The 17,586-nt window shown below is 38.0% G+C and overlaps 2 protein-coding genes across 11 annotated transcripts in view; one reads left to right on the forward strand and one right to left on the reverse strand.

Annotated features, from left to right (window-relative positions):
• Positions 1–17,586, forward strand: part of SH2D1B (SH2 domain containing 1B) — a 333,978-nt gene that overhangs the window by 136,773 nt on the left and 179,619 nt on the right. The window lies entirely within an intron of this gene.
• Positions 11,154–17,586, reverse strand: part of UHMK1 (U2AF homology motif kinase 1) — a 104,173-nt gene continuing 97,740 nt past the window's right edge. For 4 of the 10 annotated variants that reach the window (XM_082405150.1, XM_082405143.1, XM_082405153.1 and 1 more), the window contains 4 exons: positions 16,840–17,028; positions 15,664–15,714; positions 12,009–12,075; positions 11,154–11,727 (listed from right to left, as the gene is read on the reverse strand). In XM_082405150.1, coding sequence (XP_082261276.1) covers positions 11,635–11,727; positions 12,009–12,075; positions 15,664–15,714; positions 16,840–17,028 — 400 coding nt within the window. In that variant the 3' untranslated portion in view covers positions 11,154–11,634. Of the gene's footprint in view, positions 11,728–12,008; positions 12,076–13,624; positions 13,832–15,663; positions 15,715–16,839; positions 17,029–17,586 lie in introns of all 10 variants that reach the window. The other 6 variants (XM_082405149.1, XM_082405147.1, XM_082405144.1 and 3 more) reach the window with 4 other exon arrangements.

Here is a 17,586-nt window from a genome sequence, read left to right on the forward strand (position 1 = left end):
CCAGTGTACAACTGTAGCTTTGTGTTTGTTTTTCTTCTCACTCCCCAGAAGCAAGTTATCAAGATTCCCATTCCATTTCCCAACAGCTCAGTAAATGGGATTGAATAGAATTTAGTGTCCTCTGGCCTTTTTCTCTGCTGAGACAATCCAACCAGTGCCAAATTCAGCCTGCCAAATGCACTGCCCCTTAGTATGGCTTTTATGAGCAGTGGACAGATGTGGGCTGAGAATACAAGAAAGGGAGGGGGAAAAGTATGAGAAAAACTTTTCCATTGAAACAACTACACTTATCTAAATATAGCCCAAGTCTACTCTCGAATGTTGGTTACTCTCAGAACTGCTCTTTGCTATTCCCCGCAACTACACACACACACACACACACACACACACACACACACACACTTTCCTATAAAGAGGAAATGTAGCGTAGGCTCAAGAACAGTAATTGGCTTGGGACTGGTGTTGCATAACCTTGTCATGATTCCCCTTATTTCACACTGACTTGAGCATGGCCCTGGCGACAGCCATCTGGTCCTGATCATCATCTGGTATCTCTCTTGTTGTGCTTAAAATCCTTCCTCCTTTGAGACTGTAGGCCAAATCAATCTCTTACCAAGTTGCCTTTCAATTGAACTGCTAATTGTGAAGTTCACTGAAAGCAACTGCTCTCCCTTCACTATTAGTTTTTTCCATTCCTCCTCAACCTTGACAACTTAGGAATTGCAACACACAACTATTACATTCCTTTTCTCTTTCAAAAGCTATAGTTGGTGCACATAGCATTTTTTAGAATGTTGCTGGGATTAGGAGAAGGCACGGCAGGAAGCAGATAGCATAGTAATGAAAAACAGGGATTCTAGAGTCAGATAGAGGTGGATCTTCATTCCTACTGTTCCATCTACTAAGTTATGGAATTTTAGATGTTATTTAAACTTTCTCTTTGATCAATGAATTATTTTTAAATGTATTTTAAAACTCAAAACGCATAGGGAGTAAGATATCTATTTTTTCTTCTTAATTGAGGTACAACTTCGAAGAGTAAACCAACTTATTAGTTCTAATAACTTTTATGTAGATCCCATAGGATTTTCTTGGTAGATGGTCATATCATCTGCAAATAAAGACAGGTTTACTTCTTCCTTTCCGATCTGGATGCCTTCTATATCTTTTTCTTGCCTTATCACACTGGCTAAAACTTCCATACAACACTGAGGTGGCGAGGATGAACATACTGCCTTGTTCCTGATTTGGGAGAGAAAGCATATAATCTTTCACCATTGTGATATTAAACTGTAGATTCTACATACATGACATTTGTTTATCTCATTCATCCCTTCTATCTCTAGTGCAGTAAGACTTTTTATCAGGAAAGGATGCTGAATTTTGTCAAATGCATTTTCTTAATCTATAATTTGTCTTTTTTAGGCTGTTAATATGGTGAATCACATTGATTAATTTTCAAATGTTAAACCAATCATGCATTCCCAGGATAAATCCCACTTTGTTATAATACATTATCCATTTTATATATCATTGGATTCAATTTGCTAAAATATTAAGAATTTTACAACTATGTTCATGGCAGCCAGCCTCTAAGATGGCTCCCAATGATCTCTGCCACCTTTAAGCAGTCCCTTCCAGCATTGCACAATAAATGACCAATACAGTATTCAATAAGTGTTGCTATGTGACTCCTGAGATTAGCTTATAGAAGCTGTGGCTTCCATCTTGCTTGCTTTCTCTCTCTTGCTTGGATCACTCATGCTGAGGAAAGCCAGCTTCCATGTTATAAGCAGCACTCTGGAGAGGTCCCATAGCAAAGGAACTGAGGACTCTTGCCAATGGCCACATGAGTGAGTTTAGCTTCAGATTCTCCAGCCCTAGTCAAGCCATCAGATGATTTCCACCTTGGATGACAGATTGATTGCAACCTGATGAGAGAACCTGAGCCAGAACCATGCAGCTAAGCCTGGATTCTGAATCTTCAGAAACTATAAGAAAATATATATGGTTTTGTTATGCAGCAATAAAAAAATAATACAGACATCATTAAATTATGTGGAAACAGTTTGATCCTTTTGGTCTTGCTTTTAAGCTTTGTTAGGCTGCACAAGAACTGCACTTAGTCTAAACAAGAACTTTCTTAGTACTCTACCCAATAATGTGAATTATGAGGTTTTCCACTCCAAGCACTGTTCTTTCAGATGGTTTTTTCCTCAGCCTCAAGTAGTTTCTCTATACACATGTTATCATACTCAACTGAATACTCAAAGAAGTGCCTTTGCAGATCTTGTTTTCTTTGTGCAGCTCTCTCTTCTCTAGTATGCTGTGCTACGAACTCCAGCTACTTTGGCTTTCCCAAACTCCTAGCTCTAGTTCCTCAACTCAGGGAGACAGCCATATTTTTCCTAGTTCCTCCTTCCTGTGCTATTGCCTGCAAATTCTCTCCAGGCAGCCATCTGGGACAATCACAGGGCTTACTTCATTTGTGTCCCGTCTCCCAGGGATTACTGACCTTCACTGCCTGATGGCCAGTGTCTTCAGTGCCATTGTTTCATTTATTTAACCTGGTTTTTTAGTTGTTTCAGGTAGGAGGGTAAACCCAGTTAGTCTCTCTTAAGCTCCAGAGAAACAGACCAATAGGATGTGTGTATATATTGAGAGATCTGTTTTAAGTAATTAGCTCATGCCAATTGTAGAGGCTGGCAAGTCCAAAATCTGTAGGGTAGGCCAGGAAGCTAGAGACCCAGGAAAGAGCCAATGTTGCAGTTCAAGTTCAAAGGCCATCTGCTGGCAGAATTCCTTCTTGCCCGGGACAGGTCAGTCCTTGTTCTATTAGGGACTTCAACTGTGATTGGAGTTGAAGGGATTGCCTACATAAGAAGGGCAATCTGCTTTACTCAAAGTCTAACAATTTAAAGGTTAATCGTACCCAAAAACACTGTCACAGAAACATCCAGAATAATGATTGGCCAAATATCTGGACACCGTGGCCCAACCAAGTTGACACATAAAATTAACCATCACAGTAATATAAAGAAAATAAATCATTACACTGATTGTTAGGAACCAAGATTTTCAGCTTAAGAAGAGACATAAAGTCCAAAAAGTACCTGATTTTTAAAAATTGAAATTATCAGTATAACACATCGTATTTTTCTTTTCACAACAAACAAAATGTATTTTCTAGCTCAGTCTCCTAAAAGAGTCTAGAACCTCTAGCAATAAATACTACTAGTGCCTAGATATTTACAGTATCTAAATATCATTTCTTATTCAAAGGAACGAAGGCTTTTTGGAGAAATGGCTTCCTTTGACAAGTTGGACTCCTTTCCCACTGCTGGGCACGACTGGGTACCTCTCTCTTTAAAGGGCTTACAATCTCATTTGAAGGTGACCTCAGTGAGGTTTGGAGGAATTATCCAGATTTAACTTGTATTGGAAGTATGCAGAACCATCTACAAAGTATTTTTTATCAAAAAAAAAAAAAAAGCCTGAATCTGATCAAATCTCAGATTCAACTACAGTTTTCAGGAAATATGGAAGATAGAGGAAAATGTTAAAGGACACTATGAACATGAAATCCAAAATCTACAAAATGACACTGGAAAAACAACTAATTTTTTCCAATAAATATTTTTTAAAAAAGAGGGAGGAGGACCTGGATAGGTTAAAAACAGACAAATAGTCAAAGGCAATAAATGAACTCAATCAGAGCCTGATTCAAATAAATCAATATTAAAAAGATAAAAATGTGATACTTGGGGAAATGTGAACACTGGTTGGATATTAGATGATGTCTTGGTCCATTCAGGCTTACTATAACAAAAATACCATAGACTGGGTGACTTGTAGACAACAGAAATTTACTTTTCACATATCTGGAGGCTGGGAAGTCTAAGATCAAGGTGCTGGCAGATTTACTGTCTGGTGAGTTTCCACTTACTGGTTCATAGATAAATGGCTATCTTTTTTCACTGTGTCCTCACAGGGAAGAAGGGGCAAGGGAACTCCCTGGGGTATCTTGTATAAGGGCACTAATCCTATTCATGAGGACTCCACTTTCATGACCTAATCACTTCCCAAAGGCCTCACCTCCTAACATTATCACACTGAGGGTTAGTTTTCAATATATAAATTCTGGGAGGAAACAAACATCCAGTCTATAGCAGATGATATTAAAGAATTATATTAAGGTTTTTATGTAGAATTAATTTTAATGTAACTCACTGGGGTTTGGGAGGAGGTGGGAATTAAATGAAACAGGATTAGCCAATGTTAATTGTTAGGAACTAAGTAACAAAGGGTCATCATTCTGTTCTCTACTACTGTGTATGTTTGAAATTTTCTGATTAAAACATTAACAAAAAGAGTGGGTCTCTGGATCCAGACTCTGGGTTCACTTTCCAGCTTTGCTTCTTACTGGATAGATATAAAATCTTAAACAATTTACTTAACCTCTAAGCCTCAGTTTCCTTATGGACCAAACAGTAAGAGTTCTCACCTCAAAGGAAAGTAATAAGGGTTAGATGAGACAATGTACATAACATGCTTAATACATGCCTGGCTCACGGTTAAGCACCATAATGAAATGCTGGGCATAGTTATCATTACTTAATTACTCAAGTTGTATGTTCATGAGATTTAATCTCCCTTCTGTCAAATTTCAGATCTTTTAGAAATACATAAATTAGGAAAAATTTTAAACTTTAAAAGGAAATCTGTCAAGTCTCATTTCAATCTTATTCATATCACCTATGTTATATCTTTTACCATATAAAATATATACATTATGAGTTCTACACATCATTTTGTTAAAAAACAAAAACAAAAACAACTTTGCCTGCCAGAAGAAAATCTGCGAAGGAACACTTCCTGAGAAGTAGAATCACTGAGACAGAAATAAGAGAACTGATGTGGAAACAATGAGTCATGAAGCTATAATGATAGACTTTTCGTTCTTACATTGTCCTTTGTTTATAACTTTGAAAACGCTATGTCTATATAAACATATTTGGTGTCACCACTGACTCACTGAGCTTTTGGCAAGCCTATTAGGCCTCTCATCTTTAAGAGGCCATAATAAAATACTGAATTCATGTATTACACTAGAAGACTCATGTTAAGCCTCTCGCAGAAAAGCTTTAACTCCAAGTGGATTACCTTGAATTATTATAGCATATTTGCTTCATATACCAGTCTGAATTACATCATCAAATTTCACAAAGAAGCTCCAAGTAATGCCCAAGCTCAGAGAAAACAGCATATGAAGACCATGTTGTTCTACACTACAGTAGTGCACTGTCAACATTCCATTATCTGAAGGTACGTTTACATCCCCCCAACTTTACCACAGCCAATTTTACCTCCAAGTTCTCTCACAGCTGTACCTAACTAGTTAATGTGAATACTCATGGTTTATTTATCCTTTGAGCCTTCATAAAAGGAAAAACTTTTTATCATAAAGTTACTAAGAATGAATTATCCAAAAATTTATGAGAAAAACACCCCACCCATAATGCCATCACCTTAACACATCGTTTTACTTTTTACTCCTCATTCGGCTTGAAATATAATATTTTTAAACAAAATTATTCATTAACTTTCTCTTGTCCCCTATCATCCCTTGTTTTAGGAAATGCTAAGCCAAAGACGGATAAAATTTAGAAAGAGCACTATTTAGGGTGGTCCTTTCTAGCAGTCTGAGATATCTGCAAAATCAAATCGTCTCCAGAATGTTTGTTTCCTAGCCCCATCCACCCATTCTGTTAGTGCTGTTCTTGTCAAGTGAAATCTTCTTCACTCTTTGCCCCACCCCTTGTCTATTTTTCCAAAGCCAGAACACATTCAAACTTTTCCCCTCTCACCTTTGGTTGTTGATTTCTAAATTAAGTCTACATCTCCAAGTCAGTGATTCTCACTTCTGGCTGCCCTTTACAATCACTGAATGCTTTTTACAGATTAGCTACCCAGGCCTTCCACCAAACTGAGAATCATAATCTCTAGGACTGGAGTATGCTTTTCTTAAAGCTCTCCAAGTGATTCAGAGAATCTACAGGGCTTGGAAACCACTGTTCTAGCAATTACAATTGTACTGGTCAGGCCTTGCAAATTCCATCTTCCATTCTTCTACCAGTATTCATACATTCCCTTGGTATTTTTTTTTAACATCTTTATTGGAGTATAATTGCTTTAAAATGGTGTGTTACTTTCTGCTGTATAACAAATTGAATCAACTATATGCATACATATATCCCCATATCCCCTCCCTCTTGAGCCTCCCTCCCACCCTCCCTATCCCACCCCTCTAGGTGGTCACAAAGCACCGAGCTGATCTCCCTGTGGGATACAGCTGCTTCCCACTAGCTATCTATTTTACATTTGGTAATGTATATATGTAAATGCTACTCTCTCACTTCGTTCCAGCTTACCTTTCCCCTTCTCCGTGTCCTCAAGTCCATTCTCTATGTAAGCGTCTTTATTCCTGTCCTGCCCCTATGTTCGTCAGAACTGTCTCTTTTTTAGATTCCATATATATGTGTTAGCATATGGCATTTGTTTTTCTCTTTCTGACTTACTTCACTCTGTATGACAGACTCTAGGTCCATCCACCTCACTACAAATAACTCAATTTGGTTTCTTCTTATGGCTGAGTAATATTCCATTGTATATATGTGCCACACCTTCTTTATCCATTCATCTGTCGATGGACACTTGGGTTGCTTCCATGTCCTGGCTATTGTAAATAGTGCTGCAGTGAACACTGTGGTAACATGACTCTTTTTGAATTATGGTTTTCTCACGGTATATGCCCAGTAGTGGGATTGCTGGGTCGTATGGTAGTTCTATTTTTAGTTTTTTAAGGAACCTCCATACTGTTCTCCATAGTGGCTATATCAATTTACATTCCCATCAATAGTGTAAGAAGGTTCCCTTCTCTCCACACCCTCTCCAGCATTTATTGTTTGTAGATTTTTTGATGATGGCCATTCTGACCTGTGTGAGGTGATACCTCATTGTAGTTTTGATTTGCATTTCTCTAATATTTAGTGATGTTGAGCATACTTTCATGTGTTTGTTGGCAATCTGTATGTCTTCTTTGGAGAAATGTCTATTTAGGTCTTCTGCCCATTTTTGGATTGGATTGTTTGTTGTTTTGATATTCAGCTGCATGAGCTGCTTGTATATTTTGGAGATTAATCCTTTGTCAGTTGCTTCGTTTGCAAGTATTTTCTCCCATTCTGAGGGTTGTCTTTTCGTCTTTACGGTTTCCTTTGCTGTGCAAAAGCTTTTAAGTTTCATTAGGTCACATTTGTTAGTTTTTGTTTTTATTTACATTTCTCTAGGAGGTGGGCCAAAAAGGATCTTGCTGTGATTTATGTCATAGAATGTCTGCCTATGTTTTCCTCTAAGAGTTTGATAGCGTCTGGCCTTACATTTAGGTCTTTAATCCATTTGGAGTTTATTTTTGTGTAAGGAAGCATTCTAATTTCATTCTTTTACATGTAGCTGTCCAGTTTTCCCAGAACCACTTATTGAAGAGGCTGTCTTTTCTCCATTGTATTCTCTTGCCTCCTTTATCAAAGATAAGGTGACCATAGGTGCGTGGGTCTATCTCTGGGCTTTCTATACTGTTCCACTGGTCTATATTTCTATTTTTGTGCCAGTACCATACTGCCTTGATTACTGTAGCTTTGTAGTATAGTCTGAAGTCCAGGAGGCTGATTCCTCCAGCTCCGTTTTTCTTTCTCAAGATTGCTTTGGCTATCCGGGGTCTTTTGTGTTTCCACACAAATTGTGAAATTTTTTGTTCTAGTTCTGTGAAAAATGCAGTTGGTCGTTTGATAGGGATTGCATTGAATCTGTAGATTGCTTTGGGTAGTAGAGTCATTTTCACAATGCTCATTCTTCCAATCCAAGAATTTGGTATATCTATCTGTTTGTATCATCTTTAATTTCTTTCATCAGTGTCTTATAGTTTTCTGTATACAGGTCTTTTGTCTCCTTAGGTAGGTTTATTCCTAGGTATTTTATTCTTTTTGTTGCAGTGGTAAATGGGAGTGTTTCCTTAATTTCTCTTTCAGATTTTTCATCATTAGTGTATAGGAATGCAAGAGAGTTCCCTTGGTATTTTAAAGAATAAAGCTCACAATGGACATATCTATTTAGTTTCTGGCTCAACTATTCTTGCTCTAGGAAACTCTGTTTCTCCCCTAATTTATGTTCTCTTTTTGGTACCATCTCAGAACGTCTGATTAGCCACCCTGAATTCTCTTATGGCAGTGGTTCTCAAATTTGAGTATGCAGCAGAATCACCTGGAGGGCTTGTCAGAACACAGATTTCTGGGCCCCACCCAAAAATGTGTAATGTAGCAATTCTGAGAATTTGCATTTCTAACAAGTTTCCAGGTGATACTGATGTACCTGATCAGGAGACCACACTTAGAAAATTACTGTCACAGATTTTATTAACCCATAACTTGGGCATAACCTGGCAACTTCACACAGGTAAGTGACTCCTTCTTCCCAGAATAATCATCAATCTCCCTTTAATAATCCATTTCTGAATCACAATATACATTTGCATTTTAAGGCAATTAAAGTCAATAAGTCAGAGTAAACATTGAGTGCTTACTAGGGGCAAAACAGGGTTCTGATTACTAAAAACCTCACTGACTTTTCATGATATATGTTAGAATTACTGACGTATGTTTTCTTGTTAGAACATAAACTTCTGACCCCAATTTGAGAAGGGAAATGAGGAGGTTCTTTGTTGAGTTCTGCCACACCAAACTCCAGCTCATAAAGATGACCTTTAACTGTTACTGAACTTTTCATTCCTTACATTTTAGTACTAGATTATCTTCCCAATGTGTTAAGTGGGTTAATTTTATCTCTTTAAGCAGAATACAAGCTTTGTAAGGAGAGGACCCTATGTTACACTTTTTATCCCTTAGTAGTGCTGGACATGTGATAGGCACTCAACCTTTATTGGCTGACTCATTCATTCATCACTTCCCAACATGCTTTTCCTAAATCGGGGCTCCAAAGAGGATCATGAATTGCAAAAGCATCAGTCTCAGCCAGAGGAAGAACAGATTTCTAGGCCCACTGAATGATTTGTGTTTTAGTCACTCTCCTGGGTTATGCATGATTTCTCCTTGCCTCTTTTTACCTGGATAACTGAGATCTTACTGTACCATGATGAATCATCAAGAGGAAATGCTGGAGATAGTTAAGTTAGAGTTAGAAATGAAATCACATATTACCAGTGACAGCCCAAACTTCTAGGAATAGAAATTGAAAATGGAATTCTTTTTGTTCACCATCCTATAGATAACACTAATAATTCCTTTTTAGACCTCAAAACTGGATCAATTTTGAGAAGCAAGAGAGAAACTGAGGAAAAAGAAATATTCAAATATCATGCTCTATTGGGTTTATACGTTCATTTGTGGCTATCGGCAAAGTTATTAATACATAGCAAGGGTGATTTTGACCAAACTCAGTGATTATTAACTCTCACATAAATTCTACCATGCTGTTGCCAAGTGATTCTAATTCATATTTTGATAAACATTTTACCCAATTCTATATTTGCTGAATTAGAACAATAATCTGAAAAGGACTCATGAAGGTACCTAATGCTATCACTTATAATTTCATGGCTCAGAGGCTCTCCAACTCTTTGCCCTTAATACACCCAGTGTTCCCCAGCCATTGCTCCCCTATAAAACCACTACCACAACCCCATACTGCCAGTGCTCCCCTTCCCTGGCACTATTAGTATGATCTTAAAGATAGGGAGACAGGAAATAGCAGATGAAGGTTCAGAAAAAAGGAAATGAAGCATACCATTCAGATGCTAAAGACTTGGCAGTTCTGTACTCACAATCCATTTTGGAGATTGTTCTGATGAAGAACTCAAACCTCACAACCTTTTGAGAAATGGAACAGATAACAATAGCAAAATTGGGCTGTTATTGAAATAAAAGAGAAAATATGCTAGATAAACTATTTAAGCCTTAGCACACACATACAAAAATTTTAAATAGATATAAATATCATACAGTCTTCAAAAAAAAAAAAAGTGATCCTTAAACTTTGTACTTATAAAGAACAAAAGACCCACCCATGACATTCTATCATGTGACAACTTATCAATGGAAAATAAAATTTACTAATCTCTCCTTTAGACATAATTTTTAGAATTTTTCACTTATCCAGATGTCAATTTTTATGCTTTTGGTCAGTACTTAAAGGCTATATAAAATGCATTTATAAAGGTCAACATTTTTATGCAAACTACATGTTAGACATAGAGAATCCTTACTAACAACCAATGATCTATGGCCCATATTTAAAGAACCACCTTTGTCTTTTTTTTTTTTAAATATGGCATCTTTTTTTAAAAAATATTTATTTGGCTGCACCGGGTCTTAGCTGTGGCATATGGATCTTTAGTCGTGGCGTGTGGGCTCTTTTAGTTGCGGCATGAGTACACTTATTTGCAGCACGCATGTGAGATCTAGTTCCCTGACCAGGGATTGAACCCGGGGCCCCTGCATTGGGAGCGTGGAGTCTTAGCCACCGGACCACCAGGGAAGTCCAAAAACCACCTTTGTCTTTTTAATCCTCTAGCTGAAAACAACAGAACAAAACTGGAATAGTAGTGATTAACTCACCTGGGGAAATGCAGGAATTATATTCTTTTGAAATCCCAAGTGCCACCAAATATTTGAGCAAAAGAGAATAGCCAATGATATACAAGGTTTTTCAACCTTTACAGTTTGGGCCAGATAATTCTTGTTTATAGGTGGTTGTCCTGTGCATTGCAGGATGGGTAGCAATATTCCTGGTCTCTATTCATTAGATGCCAGTACTACTATCCCACCCTCTCAGTTATGACAACAAAAAATGTCTCTAGACATTGCCAAACGTCCCTTGGAGGAGGGCAAAACCATCTCTGGTTGAGGGCCACTATTATAAAGTGATAGGAGGATAAAGTTCAAAATTAGATATTCATTAAAAAAAACTAGAAGATTGCAGCCACAGAGGTATCAATTTGATTTTTTGCATTATCTCAAAGTTTCTCCAAAGATTCACATTTTCCCAATGCAATAATTCCCTCAAGGTACAAATGACACTCCAGAGACAAGAAGAAAAGTTCATTTTATTGTCCAATCATTTTCTTAAAAAAATTTAATTTTTGATAAAATAAAACAAACTTTTAGTACCATAGAAACCTTTCAACATGTACAATGACATATTATTACTATGTACAACTTCAAAAACAAACGCTGCCAGCTCCAAGTAAAGTGATGTTGAACACCCTGACTATACGTAAGCTGTAGGAAATTTCCTGGATGGCCGATGTTTTCCTTAGCTTGGAAAAAAAAGTATACAATTGAAAAATATAAATAAGACCTTCAATCAGCTGAGAATCATAAAAACACTTTCTGAAGTTCAGTCATCTGGATCTTGGGGAATATGTAGTAGTTACGAGAGTTCAACAATTAAAATGAAAGCCTGTGGATACTGAAAACTGAGTACTCCAGGAGAGGTCCTGTAGGTTCACAGTCGGTCTATCAAAAATAAAAGCTATTCTTATTGTGGTGGAACTTGGTATCTGGCTCATATACCATTCTTCACCAGCTCATGGACTCCATTCTCATCAATGATTAAAGGTGCATGGAATTCTTTATCTGCCACATAACTTTCTAGTCCCTAAAAGAAGGGTTGAAATGAAACACAGTTAGAAAATTGGTGGACACTAGTCATGTAATGCTGGACTTAATGGCTATAATAATGATATAAAGCATGAATGCCAAGTTGGGTTGTAATAGGAACTCTCAAAGAGAAGGTTTCTCATTCCCAGGATGAGCTCCTCAGGGCAGGGCCACTGGAAAATGATGTATCTTCTCTAAGGACAACTCTACTTCAACATAAAACAATATCACAATCCAACTTCTAAAAGAATAGGGAAAAAAAGGAAAAAGCAAACTTACTTCTCCAGCATAGGAGATAAGAGGAGAGATTTCACACTGTATTGGTACATCATTGGCATCTTTCAAGCTAAGAAAAAAATCAGACACGGTAAAGATTCTGCTTCCCATGTTACTTGCCAGAGCGAAGATACAGACCATAACTTCCCTCTGAGAAACCTGCAGATAACAAAATTCTCCTAAACAAACAGAACAGATCCTACCCTCATGATCACTTAATTCCCTGAGGAGTAAGTTAACATGAAATCATCATGGTCCAAAAGACACTCTCTGGGGTAATCACCAGTAGCTCTTCAAATTACTTCACCAACATTGATATACTTATCCCCTAATGTACATATCATTTTTTATCATTTCCAAATTTTAAGTTCATAGAGAAGGGACTAGTTACTGAGTATACACTGTGCCCAGGCCCACTGCGAGGCATTTTGAATCCTTCGTATTTCATTTTAACCCCTGCCACAGCCTTGCATGTTACGCACTAATGTTGACCGACATTCTAAAGCTGCACTGTCCAAGACAGTGGCCACTAGCCACATATGGTTATTTAAACTTAGATTAATTAAAATTTTTAAAATTAATTAAAAATTTAAAATTCAGTCCCTCAGTCATAATAACCACACTTCAAGTGCTCTGTAGCCATGAATGGCTAATGACTACCAAATTGGATAGCACAGATATAGAACATTTCCTTCATTACAGAAAATTCCATTGGAGTAAAAGGTCAGTTAAATTATTTCCCAGTACAGCCCAAATCTCCTAGATTAGCTGAGCTGATTTATTCAATGTTTCAAGGTGCTTCTCGGTTACTTTCACCAAGGTCCCTTTTTTAAGAGCTAAGGCAGAATGCACCCAAGTGAAGGCAAGGCCAAAGTCACCACTTGCTTCCTCTAGATCACGTTCTAACATTTACAGCCACCTGCGATCCTGAGTTTCTAAATTACGTAACACAAAAGTCAATAAATAGTGCTTTTAATATGTTTAAAGTCACTAACTTCGAGGTTTTTCACCATTTCAAGAATTTTACCAGTAAGATACAGGGCACACAAAAATCTAGTCTTTTGTGGGCTCAAACCATAGTTGTCCTGTGTTTTACCAAATATGTAGTCTGAAGCTTTGGTGGAGTCAATAAAATCAGAGGGCTTCTGAGGTTAGCCACACCCAGTCTTTCTGTCAACAGAACCATTTACTGAGCCTTCAAGGCACTCTATACCCTACTCCAACTCACTTGTCCTGCTACTTCCCACTCAAACCAGGCCAGACACATGCACTTTAGATTATTCCAAGTCATTCTCAACTACGGTCCCTTTAACTATCCAAATCATACCCACCCTCCAAGACATAACTCAAGCCCCAACCTTCCTTTGACCACTGCATTTCATAGTGATTGCTCTCATTCATTTATTTATAAAAAAATAAATAAATTTATTAGACATGTGGTAAGTCACTGCCTCCTAGGGTAATTATTATTTATACCACACATTTAACACATAAACACATACTGCCTGATGATGTTACTTAACTTTTATGCATGTGCATCTTGAATCTCCCAGTAGGCTGTAAGAAATGACTTATATCTCTTGTGTAAGCTACTTCAGCACCTGGGATACTGACAGTACCTGAAGGTAGGTGTGCAGACCTACAAACGCTTGCTGGCTGAATGAATAAACGAACTATGAGGGTAGATGGATGGCAGACTAATTCAGGTAAAAGATGAACTAAAAGATGGAGCACATATCTCTCCAGCCAGAGATGTAGATATGTATCAGATTCTATCAAAAGAGCTCAAGAGATCTGGTCCAGACCCTCTGGGGCAGCTTGGAGTCCTATAAAACCAAATGGGAAAATGAGGACCCATTCCATTGATAAGATGTATATAGCCCAGCCCCACCTGAACCCCTAAAGGATCTGGTGTGCCAGGAACTAAAGGTGTTTTTGAACCGGAGGAACACATAGCCGACCTGAATATAACTTCCCTTCTAGTACCACAAAGATACCAAAAAAAAAACTAAGAAAGTTGGATGCCGGAGAGGAGAAAAGAGAGGAGCTCCCGTCACCAAATGTAAAATCTCAGGAGATACGCAAATCAGCCCCAAACAGCGCTGTTCCCCAATTCTTTAGTCAAGCATCCTTCTGGTAGCTAACACTGTTGAGTAGGTATTCAGGTAAAAAATAAAAATAATGTCATTTTGTCAAAATTCAGCATCCTTGCTTCCATTCTTTCAGAATACCTCCAAGCTGTTTCTTCCCTCTTTTATAAAAAATACTTTCTTTTCATCTCTCATTTTTAAGTAATCTTTTTCTACTCTATGAGGGCATCCTTTAGTGCTAAGAATTTCAGCAGGACCTATTTCTAATTCCATGATCTCATTTGGGGCCAAACTTTGATTTCAGTTTAACTATTCAACAAAAGGTTAAAATGAAGTAAATGGGGATGGGGGGAGTGTGAAATAAAAGAACCCAAACAAGAACTAAATAATGTTTAAAACTTTTCGTATCTTAACTGAGATAGCTGGATGTTGTTTTCGGTTGTATAATTAAGAAGCTGTTTCACTTCACAGGTTAAAAGCTGTGGTTCAATCAGAAGGAAATTTAGGGTCAAAAATTTATTTTTTTAATTGTAAAAGCAGCTTGCTTCCACATATTAAAAACGATGGATGGGACAGAAAATGACAAAGGGCGCTGCGTCCCAGCTGCCATGGCATGAGGGGCAATAGTTAGCTATGGCTGCTGTAAGAAACTAGCCAGCTCTGTGAGTCCACTTCCTTGTCTCCAGGGCCACATCCCAGAAACACTGACACTCACAGGGACTTGTCTCTACAGGGCAAGGATGAGTGGCACAGGCAGGAAAAAATACACAGATGAAACTGACATCACTGCTACTCTGTTTCTGAGAAAACTCCCATCTCCAGATCCTTGGCTCTGTACACATTTCCCAAATAATCTTAAAAACTTAAAATTCAAACGAAACCTTATTACTTTTAAAGTATAACAAGAATACCAAGCTGTCTCTTTAGCTATAAAGATAATGGCTTTTTCAAACTCTGTCAGTACCCAAATGAGAGAGGATACATGTTACTTCTAGCTAAAAATTATCAACCATTAAGACAAAAAGATACTTTCTTTAGGAGCAGGGAATAACTGACTAAAATTAACACAGAGAGACCAAAAATGGAGCTGTTACTATGAGAATAAATCAAAAGAACAGTTTTCTCCACATTAAGAGCCATCAAATATGTCAGGAGCAGTTAGCCTTTATACTGACAGCATATATCCAGTTTGATAAGACACATCTGCAGAATGTTATTTTTATCTAGCTTATGCTAAAAGGGGTACGCTGGGATCCAAATTTGTTCTCCCTGGCCTGTAACCTGCTCTAGATTTTATCTTTTACTTGTTAACTTGTCACTACAGGCTCAAATACCTATGGTCAAATTCTTTAGAAAAGCATTCTCCCCATTTCCAGCATGCACTGAGATTCTGAGTTAGTGTCATCCAGCAAGATACCTGCCACCAAATAAGCAGTACCCCCACCAAAGCTTCAACCATCCACCCCCCAGACCACCAAAAGGCAGAGAGCACTAAACTACAATGCCAGTTAGTATGGAGGGAAGCACAGCCCCATCACCATGCACTGCAGGCAGGCTGGTATATTTACTTGTGATTGACATCAGCTGTGATGGTCTCTGACTTTCCATTTGTAGCACTGCTATGTAGGAATAAATAAGCATTAATGGGAATGGAAACATACCAAACAATAGAAATGAAGTGGAACTGCAAAATATACTTGACTGAAAGGCATGTATTTATGGTAAATTATAAACTTGGCAAAGGAGATCTGAGGGGGTAAAAAAAACAAAAAACAAAAAACTCAATGGTCAAAGATGAAGCATGAGGACAATCTGACATGCCACAGAGCAAGCCTGTTGACAAGACAGAACCTGAAAGTAGCCTTGGACTGCGACACAGTCTACCACTGCTCCTTCTTGTAAAAACACAGTTATGGACCAGTAAGTTCCAATGCCCAATGTTCTAACCTTTACCAAGGCATTCTAGTGCTTTTGTGCATACAAACAGTCTTTTTATCCCTTAAGAATATAAATTATATGGCAGAATGTTTTTTACAAAAGTATAGAAACATCGAATGATTTAGAAAGGGGGAATTCTAGGTGCCAAAAGAGGTTTTATCAAAAAACATAAGACGTAGCTTAAAAGTCCTTTATCTCACATTTGAATAGCTCCAAGGATCTTCTTTTTTTTTTTTTAATTCTAAAATCCTAAAACGTTTCCAAAGTTGGAGTATCAGTGAATGTAAGCAGCATGCACATCCGTTCCTGGCACCTCCCTCAGCAATCTGAAAGTGCCATGGTGAGAAGTGAAGTACGCCTATGTCTCATAGGCAGCCTGTGGGTGGCAGGTCTTTTGAGGGTTGGAGGGCAGGGGCTCGTAGATAGCACTTAAGTGAGGCCACAGATATACGGGCAGCAAAAATCAATCCTCTTGCGCTGTGGCACAGTGGCTTCTGATGGAATTTAACCATGGGGCACACCAGAAGAATTACCTTCTGACCATTATTCAGTAGGAGTCATTTCACTGACACAGTAGAGAGGCATCCAAAAAACCAAGAGCTTTAGAAGATTCCTCTTTAAGGGGAAGTAAAGCTATTGTTCTCTTTGTAATGGGCCAAGCCTTCATTACTTCACATCAGGATCTGCCCACATCAATACTTTGCTTTTTTAAAAGTTCTAGGAATACATCAGAGATAGAGGAGAAAGAAGTCCAAGAGGAGAAGCCCAGGAAGCATCCACACAAAAGAGAAAAGGCATCGACCTACCGCGGAATTGCAGGGAGTCGAGAGCCATTTTCATCTATGAAGTGGCCCCCGGCATTGAGGACCCAGCAATGATGGAGGGACATCAAAGCGTGCCTTGCAGTAGTGGGGTTGTCCTTCCCGTTCTGACTGTCTGCATTCTTCAGCGGGGAAAACTCATCTTCCCGTAATACTTCATACACCACAAACTTCCTAGAGTAGAACCATACAAACACTGCTTTATTATGAAATAAAACTGTGCACACAGCTTCTGACTCCTCTCTATATAGCTAAGCCTTTGGTCTTCAATTACAGTCTCTCTTAATCCAATTTCAAACGAATGCTGAAAGAAATAATGTTCATCCCTGGATGAAATAAAGTTGGAATTCTCTTCTCTCTGCAAAATGAAAAATTATTTCCACCCCCAACAATAAAATACTTCATCTTAAGTCAGATTAGAAATCTTAATACAGAAAGATCATATTAGTATCTATTCTGGAACAAAAAAACAGGCAAAAAGGATGATTTAGAAACGTATATAGGAAGATGACTCTTCTGCATTTTCATATTGGTCAAATTCTGAGACACAAATCTCAACATCAATGTGATCTTTAACAGAGAGCTATATAAGATAAAAACATGTTCACTGAAACATCTACTCATAGATCAGTAAGACATCCTAAACACAAAATGGGCCAATTCTCTATCTCAACCTTTTCTGTCTCTCAGCCAAAATAAGTGACTTTAACAATTTTGCAGGAGAGCCAGATA

The sequence above is a fragment of the Balaenoptera borealis genome (genome assembly GCF_965194805.1).
Source record: "Balaenoptera borealis genome assembly, chromosome: 1".
In the NCBI taxonomy this organism is placed as follows: domain Eukaryota; kingdom Metazoa; phylum Chordata; class Mammalia; order Artiodactyla; family Balaenopteridae; genus Balaenoptera; species Balaenoptera borealis.